The sequence below is a fragment of the Podarcis bocagei genome (assembly GCF_964188305.1).
Source record: "Podarcis bocagei genome assembly, chromosome: 3".
Classification (NCBI taxonomy): domain Eukaryota; kingdom Metazoa; phylum Chordata; class Lepidosauria; order Squamata; family Lacertidae; genus Podarcis; species Podarcis bocagei.
Genome location: NC_138127.1, coordinates 49,952,698 through 49,967,244, shown reverse-complemented (window position 1 = coordinate 49,967,244; position 14,547 = coordinate 49,952,698). Strand labels below are relative to the sequence as shown.

Genomic DNA, 14,547 nt, shown 5'->3' with positions numbered 1-14,547 from the left:
TTTTTATATATATATATATATATATGCAGGTTTTGTTGTCTTCGGGTGTCTTCCCGTGTAAGAGTTGGGGTGTCTAGGCGACGTTTCGACGAGGTCTCACTCGTCATCTTCAGGCTGGTGCTTTCGGCTTCTTGTTACTGGAACAGAGCAGGATCTCAGTGTTTGAGTTCCTATAAATACTGTTGAGGGGGTGTGGTGTATAGCCTCTAACGTTCTGGGCAGAGAGGAAGTTCCCAGGTTAGTGTGCCTTTTCTTCTTTTGTTCATTAATTACTTGAGGGATATCTTGAGAGATTTCTTGAGTGATATACTGAGTACCATTTAGGAGGGTCATTAGGTGTGGATTAGTTGCTAACGCTTTCGTGTCTTGACCTCTTGAGCTTGTGAAGAGTTTTTTTCTGAGAAGATGGCTGTACTGCACTTAGTTGTGCTCTGGCTTGGCTTCGTGTATAGGGGCGAGCTGTGGTTTTGTGCCCTGTGCCAGCCAGATCTGTGTAGGGATTGCAGGGGGGTGCAGCATCCGGAGGTGCCACTATGGTTTGGCTACTGGATGGTGTCTGTAATTTATCTGTGGAGAGGGTCTGGGTTTGGGTCTGGTGAGGTTGATTGGAGATGGCGTTCTGTGTGCCTCTGGTTCTGGTGTCGGTTTTTGTGGGGAGGGCTAATTTCCAGATGTCTGGCAGGCGGGACGTGTCGTCACGCTTGTTCATGTTGTGAGGGTGTTTCTCTATCTCGATGGCTTCCATGATTATTCTCTTGTGGTGATGTTCCATGTTAAAGAGCAATTTGGAATCTGCAAAATTAATTTCGTGTCCTGTTTCTTTCATGTGTTGGTAAAGAGAGGAAGTTTTTTCTTCTTTTTTGACGGCATTCTTGTGTTCTGCGATACGTGCATTTATTCGTCTGTTTGTTTGTCCAATGTACGTGGCTGGGCAGACTTTGCAGGGTATTTCATAGACCCCTTGGTTTTCTAACTGGATTTTATCTTTGGGGTTTCTGAGGATATTGGCTATTTTTTGGTTGGTGCAAAAGGCTGTTTTGATATTGTGTTTATGGAGGATTTTGCTGATTTTATCTGTAGTGCCCTTGATATAAGGAAGGAGGGCCATGCCATTGTTTTCTTCTGTGTCTTGGTTTTTGGGGGGTGTTTCTTTTTGGATTAGTTTCGTAACCCTGTTTTGCTGGTATCCGTTGGCGATTAACACATTTGAGAGATTCTGTAACTCAGTTGTCAAGTGGTCTTTGTCAGCCAGGCGTTTGGTTCTGGAGATGAGAGTCTTGGCTACGGAGTTTATTTGTGCAGGGTGGTGGTGTGATTGTGCATGTAAGTAGCGGTTGGTGTGTGTTTTTTTCCGGTAGATAGTGTGTCCTAGGGAGCCATCAGGTTTTTTGTAGATTAGGACGTCAAGGAAGGGAAGTTGGTTGTTGGCTTCTATTTCCATAGTGAATTGTATTTTGGGGTGTAGGCTGTTGAGATGTGTGAGGAAGCTATCTAGTTTTTCTTTCCCGTGTGGCCAAATTACAAAGGTGTCGTCAACATATCTGAGCCAAAGTTTGGGTTTGTGTTCTGACTTGTCTAAAGCATTGGTTTCAAAGTGTTCCATGTACAGATTTGCGATGACCGGTGAGAGGGGTGATCCCATAGGTGCTCCTTCTATCTGTTTGTATCTTTGTCCATTGTGGATGAAGTACGTGTTGGTTAGGCAGTGGTTGGTCAGGTCCAGGATGTATTCGGGGGGATTGTATTTGTTTTGAATGGCTGTCAAGGCTTCATTAATGGGCACTTGTGTGAAGAGAGATACAACATCGAAGCTCACAAGTAGGTCATCGGGATGTAGGTTTTGCTTCTTTATTGTTTCTATGAACTGGAAGGAGTTTGTAACGTGTGAAGCGATAGATTCTGCATAGGGCTGAAGTTGCTTAGCGAGAAATTTAGCGAGATTTTGTAGAGGTGAGCCTATGGAGCTGACTATTGGTCTGAGTGGTGTTCCTTCTTTGTGTATCTTGGGGAGACCGTAGAGTTTGGGGCATCTGGATGATTTTTCTCTGGGGATGATTCTTAGCTGGATTTCTTCACTGATAGGAGAGGCTTTTATTTTGGATTTGGTGGTTTTTTCCAGATAGGTGGTGGGATCTGTTTTTATAGGTTGGTAGGTAGGGTCTTGGAGTAGATTTGATAGTTTTGCTTCGTAGTCCGATGTGTTCATCACAACAGTGGCATTACCTTTGTCTGCTGGGAGAATGATTATGTTGTTGTCTTTCCTCAGGTTGGTGAGTGCTTTCTGTTCTTCTTTGTGTAAATTGCTTCTGGGTGGTTTGCTGGAGCAGAGGATGTTGGTGACTTCAAGTCTGATTTTATTTGCTTCATCTGGGTTGATTTTGGTTAGGCTAGCTTCGACTCCGCATATGATGTTTTCCGTGGGGATGCGTCTCGGGGCGACTGCAAAGTTGAAACCTTTGGAGAGTACTTTGGTTTCAGTTGAGGTGAGGATCCTGTCTGATATGTTATGTACTGTTTGTTTCATGGGTTGTTGTGGAGGGTGGCTGGGCTTCTGGCGTTTCTCTAGTTTGTGGAGTTTGTTGGTGTGTGTGTCTGTCTTATGTGAGGACTCAGTTTCAGCTCTCCAAACGGCTAGTTGTTTGCATTTGTCCCAGAGTGCAGGGTGGATTTTGTTACAGAGTTTGAGGTGAAGAGTGAGTAGATCTTTGTTGGTTTGGTTTAGTAGGTATCTTTTCCTATGTAGTTCGTTTCTGATTAGGGATAGTTCAGTTCGTTTCAGGATCCTTTCGGTAGCTGGGGTTTTAGAGTGGAATTTAAGTTGGAAGCATGTGGGAATTAAGTTGTTGTCTCGGCAGTTGCGTAGGAACAAGAGATCACATAAGATGGTGGCTCTTCGGATTTCTAGTTTCTCGTAGGTTCTTGTCAGCTGGAAGGTTTCCTCCCCGTAGAGGTGAGATATTTGCTTTCGTAGATTTTCACGGGTACAGGAATGCAGGTTTTGTTGTCTTCGGGTGTCTTCCCGTGTAAGAGTTGGGGTGTCTAGGCGACGTTTCGACGAGGTCTCACTCGTCATCTTCAGGCTGGTGCTTTCGGCTTCTTGTTACTGGAACAGAGCAGGATCTCAGTGTTTGAGTTCCTATAAATACTGTTGAGGGGGTGTGGTGTATAGCCTCTAACGTTCTGGGCAGAGAGGAAGTTCCCAGGTTAGTGTGCCTTTTCTTCTTTTGTTCATTAATTACTTGAGGGATATCTTGAGAGATTTCTTGAGTGATATACTGAGTACCATTTAGGAGGGTCATTAGGTGTGGATTAGTTGCTAAAGCTTTCGTGTCTTGACCTCTTGAGCTTGTGAAGAGTTTTTTTCTGAGAAGATGGCTGTACTGCACTTAGTTGTGCTCTGGCTTGGCTTCGTGTATAGGGGCGAGCTGTGGTTTTGTGCCCTGTGCCAGCCAGATCTGTGTAGGGATTGCAGGGGGGTGCAGCATCCGGAGGTGCCACTATGGTTTGGCTACTGGATGGTGTCTGTAATTTATCTGTGGAGAGGGTCTGGGTTTGGGTCTGGTGAGGTTGATTGGAGATGGCGTTCTGTGTGCCTCTGGTTCTGGTGTCGGTTTTTGTGGGGAGGGCTAATATATATGCTTTCGTAGATTTTCACGGGTACAGGAATGCAGGTTTTGGTGTCTTCGGGTGTCTTCCCGTGTAAGAGTTGGGGTGTCTAGGCGACGTTTCGACGAGGTCTCACTCGTCATCTTCAGGCTGGTGCTTTCGGCTTCTTGTTACTGGAACAGAGCAGGATCTCAGTGTTTGAGTTCCTATAAATACTGTTGAGGGGGTGTGGTGTATAGCCTCCAACGTTCTGGGCAGAGAGGAAGTTCCCAGGTTAGTGTGCCTTTTCTTCTTTTGTTCATTAATTACTTGAGGGATATCTTGAGTGATTTCTTGAGTGATATTCTGAGTACCACTTAGGAGGGTCATTAGGTGTGGATTAGTTGCTAACGCTTTCGTGTCTTGACCTCTTGAGCTTGTGAAGAGTTTTTCTGAGAAGATGGCTGTACTGCAAATAGTTGTGCTCTGGCTTGGCTTCGTGTATAGGGGCGAGCTGTAGTTTTGTGCCCTGTGCCAGCCAGATCTGTGTAGGGATTGCAGGGGGGTGCAGCATCCGGAGGTGCCACTATGGTTTGGCTACTGGATGGTGTCTGTAATTTATCTGTGGAGAGGGTCTGGGTTTGGGTCTGGTGTGGTTGATTGGAGATGGCGTTCTGTGTGCCTCTGGTTCTGGTGTCGGTTTTTGTGGGGAGGGCTAATTTCCAGATGTCTGGCAGGCGGGACGTGTCGTCACGCTTGTTCATGTTGTGAGGGTGTTTCTCTATCTCGATGGCTTCCATGATTATTCTCTTGTGGTGATGTTCCATGTTAAAGAGCAATTTGGAATCTGCAAAATTAATTTCGTGTCCTGTTTCTTTCATGTGTTGGTAAAGAGAGGAAGTTTTTTCTTCTTTTTTGACGGCATTCTTGTGTTCTGCGATACGTGCATTTATTCGTCTGTTTGTTTGTCCAATGTACGTGGCTGGGCAGACTTTGCAGGGTATTTCATAGACCCCTTGGTTTTCTAGCTGGATTTTATCTTTGGGGTTTCTGAGGATATTGGCTATTTTTTGGTTGGTGCAGTACTCAGAATATCACTCAATGAACTCTACGGTCTCCCCAAGATACACAAAGAAGGAACACCACTCAGACCAATAGTCAGCTCCATAGGCTCACCTCTACAAAATCTCGCTAAATTTCTCGCTAAGCAACTTCAGCCCTATGCAGAATCTATCGCTTCACACGTTACAAACTCCTTCCAGTTCACAGAAACAATAAAGAAGCAAAACCTACATCCCGATGACCTACTTGTGAGCTTCGATGTTGTATCTCTCTTCACACAAGTGCCCATTAATGAAGCCTTGACAGCCATTCAAAACAAATACAATCCCCCCGAATACATCCTGGACCTGACCAACCACTGCCTAACCAACACGTACTTCATCCACAATGGACAAAGATACAAACAGATAGAAGGAGCACCTATGGGATCACCCCTCTCTCCGGTCATCGCAAATCTGTACATGGAACACTTTGAAACCAATGCTTTAGACAAGTCAGAACACAAACCCAAACTTTGGCTCAGATATGTTGACGACACCTTTGTAATTTGGCCACACGGGAAGGAAAAACTAGATAGCTTCCTCACACATCTCAACAGCCTACACCCCAAAATACAATTCACTATGGAAATAGAAGCCAACAACCAACTTCCCTTCCTTGACGTCCTAATCTACAAAAACCCTGATGGCTCCCTAGGACACACTATCTACCGGAAAAAAACACACACCAACCGCTACTTACATGCACAATCACACCACCACCCTGCACAAATAAACTCCGTAGCCAAGACTCTCATCTCCAGAACCAAACGCCTGGCTGACAAAGACCACTTGACAACTGAGTTACAGAATCTCTCAAATGTGTTAATCGCCAACGGATACCAGCAAAACAGGGTTACGAAGCTAATCCAAAAAGAAACACCCCCCAAAAACCAAGACACAGAAGAAAACAATGGCATGGCCCTCCTTCCTTATATCAAGGGCACTACAGATAAAATTAGCAAAATCCTCCATAAACACAATATCAAAACAGCCTTTTGCACCAACCAAAAAATAGCCAATATCCTCAGAAACCCCAAAGATAAAATCCAGCTAGAAAACCAAGGGGTCTATGAAATACCCTGCAAAGTCTGCCCAGCCACGTACATTGGACAAACAAACAGACGAATAAATGCACGTATCGCAGAACACAAGAATGCCGTCAAAAAAGAAGAAAAAACTTCCTCTCTTTACCAACACATGAAAGAAACAGGACACGAAATTAATTTTGCAGATTCCAAATTGCTCTTTAACATGGAACATCACCACAAGAGAATAATCATGGAAGCCATCGAGATAGAGAAACACCCTCACAACATGAACAAGCGTGACGACACGTCCCGCCTGCCAGACATCTGGAAATTAGCCCTCCCCACAAAAACCGACACCAGAACCAGAGGCACACAGAACGCCATCTCCAATCAACCACACCAGACCCAAACCCAGACCCTCTCCACAGATAAATTACAGACACCATCCAGTAGCCAAACCATAGTGGCACCTCCGGATGCTGCACCCCCCTGCAATCCCTACACAGATCTGGCTGGCACAGGGCACAAAACTACAGCTCGCCCCTATACACGAAGCCAAGCCAGAGCACAACTATTTGCAGTACAGCCATCTTCTCAGAAAAACTCTTCACAAGCTCAAGAGGTCAAGACACGAAAGCGTTAGCAACTAATCCACACCTAATGACCCTCCTAAGTGGTACTCAGAATATCACTCAAGAAATCACTCAAGATATCCCTCAAGTAATTAATGAACAAAAGAAGAAAAGGCACACTAACCTGGGAACTTCCTCTCTGCCCAGAACGTTGGAGGCTATACACCACACCCCCTCAACAGTATTTATAGGAACTCAAACACTGAGATCCTGCTCTGTTCCAGTAACAAGAAGCCGAAAGCACCAGCCTGAAGATGACGAGTGAGACCTCGTCGAAACGTCGCCTAGACACCCCAACTCTTACACGGGAAGACACCCGAAGACACCAAAACCTGCATATATATATATATATATATATATGTTGTTGTTTAGTCGTTTAGTCGTGTCCGACTCTTCATGACCCCATGGACCAGAGCACGCCAGGCACTCCTACATATACACACACAGACACACACACGCATATATATCTCCTGTATATTAGGAAGTGGTGATGGTGAAGTTATGAAACAAGAGAAAAAATGAAAGAGTTGAACACAACTCTCAACCATGTTACAGCATGATTAGAAATAACTTTTTGTCCTTCTCCAATAATACGAAAACTTGGGCTCACCCAATGAAATTGACTAGCAATATATTCAGAACAATAGATTTAGATGAAGTACTTTTTCACAGAATGCAACACTTATGGAATTCACTGGCACAAGATGTGGTGATGGCCACTGGCTTACATGGCTTTAAAGGGGGCTTAACAAAATTTGCAAAGAACAAAGTGTTATTAGCCATGATATTTAAATGGGACCTCCAGGTTCAGACACAGCCTGCTGGGTACAATAGTGTAGGAGAACTATTGTCCATGCCCTGCTTGTGGACTTCCTAGAGACTTCTAGTGAGCCAACATGAGAAACAGGGCCCTGCAGCTTTGTTGTGAACGCCTGACATACAGCACAGCTTTACTTTTCCCTACATAAGTGAATTGCATGCTGCAACTGCAACCCATTGACCTTGCCAGATGCAAAATAATGGCCCCCACTGAGTGACTTCTATGGAAGAAACAATAGATTATGGCTGGGAAGGTTATGGAGCCAAGGTCAAACAAGACACCTCCTATGACATGGGAATTCCAAACATTAGCATTAGTTATCTAGGATAAAGTAATGTCAACATCAACTGAACATCAAATGAAAGAGTTGTGTAATCTGCTAGTAATCTGCTACTAATTTTACCTAAAGAAGATTATTGATTATTAGCACCATGAGTTGAAAATAAATGCGATTAGAAATAGAAGTCACTGTTCAGAATTTTAAGAGTAAACAATACTCCCACCTGTAACATATTTTAGTTGAATTCTTTCTGCACTGCACTCTAGCTAAAATTCTGGCATTCCAGCAGGAAAAACAAAATAAACTATTGGATTATATTGCTGGCTTTGGGGCCTTGAAGTTATGAAAACATTCTTGGTATCCAAAGCAACATCTTAATTTAGTGTGCTTGTTTAAAATAAAGATAAACAATTTTTCTCCTTTAAAATATAATGTAGCTTCACGAAAGGGAAAGTGTACAACTATATTCAAAAGACTTTTAAACATATTTATCCCTCTGCACCAGGGCAAGCAACTATTTTTATTAGATCATTTGTACATAACATACAACTGACAGAAGGCAAAATCCAACATTTGTCACACATAGAAAAGACCCATTAAAATCAATGGGCAAGTAACTTAAGACCATTGATTTAAAAGTGTCTATGTAGAGTATGATTGGTTGAATATCACCCAAATGAAATAGAGATCATTATCAAAATACAAATCATAGTATAATAATACCTTTTATTCTGCATTATCCATTACAGAACAGAGTTATTTCACTTTAGGAATACTCCATTTGAGGACTAGCACAAGTATTCCTTCCCTTTAGCACTTTTCCCTTTATGGAGCAATTAAGATGAAAAGCACAAATGCCAGTCCTGACAACAAGTCTTTAATTTGTTGACTAGTGTATTTTGAAGAACTGCACCCTTTTCATTGAGAAATCCCTCTCCCAGATTCTGCTCCTATCTCAGGTATGCAGAGTAATAAATAACTAAGATTCAGGAAAATTCGCAAAAGGTAAATACAAGAGGCAGGCCTAATTCCGATGATTTCTGTAGCTGGCTTTCTGTTTAGGTCAGCTCAACAGCACAGTGCAATTCTATGCATGTTTACTCAGAAATAATCCCTCCCTATACAGCAGGAATGGAGAACCTTTGGCCCTCCACTTCTGACGGGGATCCCAACACCCATCAACCACAGGAATATGGCCAATGGTCAAGAATGATGGAAGCTGGAGTATAGCAACACCTATCCATTCCTGGTATAGAGCTTATATACCTAATTTAATTAACATTACAAAAGTTCAAGAGTTAAAGCTTGTATTTTTAATTCAGGAATTACAAAAAAATGAAGTATGCTGATAAATCTTTAAATATGCACATATAGCATATCTCCAAATAAAATTATTTTCAGAAGTTAAAAACCTAACAAATACCTGCCAATCTCAGAGTTTACCATACCTTGAATGCTACTAAGGGGGCTCTTTCACGCTGCACATAAACAAACCATGATCCCTAACTTCATATTATATCAAAACCTGGAATTGTAGTTTGGTTCGCTCCTGGCAAACTGAGATCTATAGGTTTGTTCTTGATTTACTAGACATGGTTTACTGGGAGCATAACAAGCCCTGGTTCAGATCTGACCCAAAATAGTGATCACAGAATTGCTTCCTATACCCAGCCAATTGTGTGATAAGTCAAACCACATATATGTGTATTTGAAAGTGAGCTGACTGGGGGCAGTGGGAGAAATGCTCTCATTCTTCAACAATTGAACTGACAAGGTGCCATTGTGGCCCATCAGGGCCGTCTTTACCCAGGGGTGCAAGGGGTGCGGGGCACCCGGGCACCAAATTCTGGGGGGCGCCAGGAGGGAGAGCAGGGAGAAGTCTCTGGAAAGTCTCACTCACCAAAGCTGGGAGGAGGGCAAGTGACAAGAAAGAGGGAGAGACAGACAGACAGAAAGAGAATGTGCCTATCTAGTGACAGGAGCGTGCACAGGCTCCGGAAGAAGAACTCGTATATGCACACTCGCAAGGGTCCTCCCAGTTCCTCTAGAAATAAGGTTACTCTCCCAATGAAAGGCTGCCCGAGATGGCTCTCCCACGCATGCGCATAATGCCCGCCCGTCTCATCTTTCAGACACCTCCCTATGACCGTAAGCGCATGCATGGAGTCTTTACACTGACTCCCAATGCGTTCTTTGTCTTCTTTTAAAAAGCTGGTTTTAAACAAAACACACACACAAAACCTCCTTTTGGAACCGCACAGGCATGAGCACTATTTTTCAAATTATAATAGTGACAGAAGGCATAATAAAAGTTAATTTGGGAGCTAAACTGAATTTGGGGGCGCTGGGTGGATCTTTGCACCCCGGCGGCGCATATGCTAAAGACGGCCCTATGGCCCATTCTGAAAAGTGTGCAGTGCCTAAATAACTTGTGCATGGCAAGAGATATATGGATGCAGTAGACAGGAGGAAGTACAGAATTTCAAATGGGCTCTTTCAAAGTATGTGCAATCACACCCTGTCCACATGAAAGATACAGTCCAAGACTGCACAGAGAAGAAAAAACATTCCCAAGTGTGCAAAACATTTCCCCCCCTGCCCTGACCAGTCCTGCAATTCTGGTTTTATGCTAAGGCATTAAATTAGAACCTGAGGGAACTCCCGAAGAGACACGTACTACCTTCAACCTCACAAATATTTTAAAAGGCATTTTGCAGTGTGCACAGTAAGTTTTCTAAGCCGCAAACAAGTGGCCCAAACAAGACTTAATAAAGCCTAATGTAATTGGGTCCTAAAAAAACAGACATGATTAGCTCTGCAGAAAAACAGAAGCCTATAATTACTCTTATTTCATGATGGCTGCGTCAAGAGTCTTTTCAAGTAGAACCAGGAATCCAGCATACAGAACAATGCTTTGACAGACAGACACATCAGGTGTTTGAATTAGAGGACCAAATTACATTTACACACAAGTGGCATAATTGTAGCCAGAGAGTACTTTTAACAAAAGAAGTGCCAGTTTGGGTGGGTTATTGAAGGTTATGGCACTTCAGTAGCAAAGCCACTGATTGTACCATATTGCAAATAAGTAGCCTGCTTTGGAGAAGGTGACAGTAAACAAGATGAACAGGCATCTGAATACCCCGTGGTTCAGGGGCAGGTGCTGGGGCATTTAAGGGCCGAGAAATGGTTAAAACACCTCTCTCCTGCAGTGCTGTTTCTCTAGTACTCCCAACTGCAGGCTCCCTGAACAGGTTTTTCCTGTTTCAAAAAGGGCCATCAGGCTACCACTACATGCATTTGTGCATAACATGAAGTTCAGCTCTTCTGTTTATGACAAGTAAATGGCACTTGTTTGTTTTTACCATGAAGCATTCTCAAGAAAAAGGACTGGAAACTTTTGCTTGAAACTCACCAGATCGGGATTTAATGATGTTGCTAAACTCATTGCGCCCTCCATCTAGTCCTTCATCCAAAACCTTGGCCATCCTTTTTCCGCCCCAGCTTCAGAATTCCTGAGTAGAATTATTTAAAATCTTTGTCCACACTGCTCACACTCCAGCCTGCTTTTGAATACCTGAAACATAAACACACTCAAATAAATACATGTAAATAGTTCTTCTCAAGCAGGACTTTATAGGTATTGCTGCAACTATTTCAATCCATGCCTCCTCATTTTTAAAACTGTGTAATTAAAAATCCTCATTTTCCACTGCTCCTTTTAAGCCTTGGACTAGTTCCTTATCTTACAGATACCTGAAGGTCAATTTACTCTGTAATCAGAGTCTATGGGAGGATAGACTCCAGGAGAGGATAAAAAAGGAAGACCTAAGGAGGCTGCTGACAAATTCTAGAACTCGAGCTTTTCAGTACTACCCACTTAATTACATGGTACCATGCTGTGCTTTCAGAGTGCTTTTTAAACTTAGTATCCATGACAGTGTGTGTGTATGGGCAAAGGTCAAGCAATATCTAGTAAGTCACACTCAAAATCCAATTAGCCTATGTTATAAGGTTACTTACAGATTTATTCCATACACAATCAAATGCAATTCAATCCTGTATATGTTTACTCACAAGTCCTTCTGAATTTAGTGGGACTTTGCTTCAGGTAAATGTGTATAGGATTGCATCCTTACACTTTATAAGAGCACAATTCTCATCACCGCCTGCCACTTTAAAGAAATCCTGGCCCACAGACTAGAACACAGCTTGGGAGTGGCTGGGTTGACTTCCTTATTTATGTGGAAGGAAACAGTTTTCCAGCTGTTCCAAAGCCTGCCTGGATGAGACTGGTTAGCTCTCCGAAAGCTACAGGGAGGAGGAAGAGTTATTTGCCTCTTATATAGTTTAGCCATATAACATTTTAGGTGGAAGACAATGAAGTCTCTCAACTTGAACCCTGTCTATTTTCTAACTTTTATTTCCTACAAAAAAGGAGATAATGATAATCTACTAAAGCCTCAATGCACTATTAATACATTTTCCCACCATTCCCCAAGGGCTTAGAATTGTTTACAATATATCATTTTATTTGTATTACAGCCACCTTCTAAGGTTCAATGGAGCTGAGAGATGGAATTTGCTGTAGGCCATCATGCAAGCAATAAGATAAAAAGAGGATATGGACTTCAGCTTTCCAACAGTATCACTCCATGAGTCTATTGGGGGAAAGGAAAGAGACCAAATTATGTCATGAGTCTTGAGATGAGGAAATCTGCTCAGACTTTCACTCAACATGTGACTGCTTGAATTGCCAGGTACAACTGTCAAAGTCAAGTTTCACACGTAGAATGAGTTTGGATTCCATCCAGCCCAAACTCTCAGCCCTTCCCAGCTGTCCACACACACTATATGCACACATAAGCAACCGCAGCATACATAATCAGCTCATATTCTAGTTGCCTTTCAAAGGTACTTTTGCTACAATGACTTCTGCCCAGAAAATATTCTAGATCCCTTGCCTCAGAATCTGCTCGTATGCCAAGTCCACACATCTTTCCAGATATTGCACACATTAATCTCAAGGGAAACGGCCAGCCCAATTCAGCCCTTTCTGTAGAACCCTGAGCTTGCCTGAAGCAGGACAGCCAACGCCTGCTCTCATCACATTCTGCTTCGAAGCAAAGCAAGCAAGGTTTTTTTTTAATTAGAAACAAATCCAAGTAAGTTAAAAACAACAACAACAGAAGTGAGGTCACTGTTCTCCTGCCTTAAAATAACCAGTGACTATTCCACAAGCTAATAATAATAATAATAATTTATTATTTATACCCCGCCCATCTGGCTGGGCCCCCCCAGCCACTCTGGGCGGCTTCCATAAAAACCAAAAATACAATAAAATATCACACGTTAAAAACTTCCCTGAACAGGGCTGCCTTACTACATATGTGTCTGGAGGGAATGTAAGGCAGATAAGGAAGAAGGTGGCAGCTGCCTTCCACCTCAAGTGGAAGCAACAGGTGGTTTCCTCTACTCATTTTACCCACCAATGCCTCCATGCATAGGTGGGCACAACCAGGGCCATCAAACCCACTAGCACTTCTTCGCAGGAAAAGAATTAACTCTAGCCTAAGCCTCCTTTGATTCCCTTTCCACAAAATGCATGCAGGTAGTGAGATTCGTATCTCCGAAAAGCTAATGAGAAATTTGTGTTTCATAGAAGCTTTGAGTGCCCCTAGAACTCCAAAGGTGAGCGAGACAAGCGACCATTTTGCAGAGCTTTTAAACCTGTACCTGCTCTTTTGGGAAGGAGGAGGCAAAAGCGGTTAAAGACAGTGGCGCATACTTTCAGCAATTAAAGCCTCCTTGCATTTCAAGCATCCTACCACTGACAATCTAGCTGGGCACCCAGACCCACGCTCCAAATCGAATGGAAGGCTTTCCTATATTATCAACCCATTCCAAAGAAGTTATCCGATGAAGCGGCCTCTCCGCCTCCAAAGCCTATGGCACACGACGAATTTCCCAACTCTTTTTCAAGTGCTACTCTTTTCTTCTGGAAATAGATTGGTGAGTGCATTGATGCCACGTGTGGCGTAAGAAAAGCAGGAGGAGCACCAAGGAATTGGGTGATCCTCTTCGTTTCCCATAAGGGGTGGTGGAGAGAGAGAGAGAAGGGGCTTTGCTACGACCTACGAGTCAGACTCCAATCCCCACGTGCATCCAGCTTCTTTGCAGAGTTTTGTCCCCAGCTGACTGCTCGTTTCCTGAGAAGAACTGCAACCCCACACCAGGCTTGGAAACTCTTGTCTGTGGTCTCCAATCCACCAGGCTCACGGGGGGAGACGAAAGAGAGCGAGAGAGCGCTTCTTGGGCTGCTGCCCTTTTGTCCTCCCCTGCGCGGAATCGCATTACGCTCTTCGGCGTCGTCAATTATTCACCAGCTTACCTGCTGGAAAGAAGCAGGAGGAGGAGGAGGAGAGAAGCGCCGGCCAGATCCGCTGCTGCCCCGGCCAAGTCAAATCACAGGCTCCATTCCGCGCAGGGCTGCTGCTTTCTCTCCCTCTCAGAGGGACAAAAGTAAAATGAAACCCAGCGCCGACAGCCTGAAGAAGTTGCTAAAGCAAAACTAAACAAAACCCCCTCGGACCAAAAGAAAGTTTCGGCGTCCCAACTGCTCGCTCCGCGCCCCGAGGCTGCCTCTCGCTCCGCTCCTTGAGGCTGCCGGGCGAGGAGGAAGAGCCTCTCCCACCACCGCCCCCTCAGGGCGGACCCTCCCTCGCGCCCTCCTTCCCTCCCCGCCTCAGCTCCTCCTGGGGCCCCCGGGATTCCTCGCTCGCTAGGAGGGGAGGACGCGGCTGCGAAGGGCGGGCGATACAGCCAGCCTGCCTCGCCTCTCGCCTCAGCCACTTGGGCAGCCTGAGCCCCTCCTGCAACTAGGAGTTTGCACGACGCCGCCGCCTGGATAGGGACTCTCTCAGCGAACTTTTTTTCGCGGCGCCTGGAACTTTGTTCCTGGAACGCGCGCGCGCGCAGCCACTCGCTCTGCCTCCCTCCCTCCCTCCTTCCTTCCCTCGTCGGAGGTGCAGCGCAGGCAGCGCCACACTCTAGCGCTGGGAACGCGGCGTGGCAGCGTCACGTGGCCTGCCGGCCTGCC

General features: G+C 44.5%; 1 protein-coding gene across 3 annotated transcripts in view; it reads right to left on the bottom strand.

Annotated features, from left to right (window-relative positions):
- The window catches only part of LOC308582803 (utrophin-like), a 134,241-nt gene extending 120,096 nt beyond the window's left edge, over nucleotides 1-14,145 (bottom strand). Inside the window, exons 1-2 of one of the 3 annotated variants that reach the window (XM_081186266.1) lie at nucleotides 13,840-14,145; nucleotides 10,864-11,025 (exon numbers count right to left, since the gene is read on the bottom strand). In XM_081186266.1, coding sequence (XP_081042392.1) covers nucleotides 10,864-10,936 — 73 coding nt within the window. In that variant the 5' untranslated portion in view covers nucleotides 10,937-11,025; nucleotides 13,840-14,145. Of the gene's footprint in view, nucleotides 1-10,863; nucleotides 11,026-13,582; nucleotides 13,760-13,839 lie in introns of those variants that run through there. The other 2 variants (XM_081186267.1, XM_081186268.1) reach the window with 2 other exon arrangements.
- Between the last annotated feature and the right edge of the window lie 402 nt (nucleotides 14,146-14,547).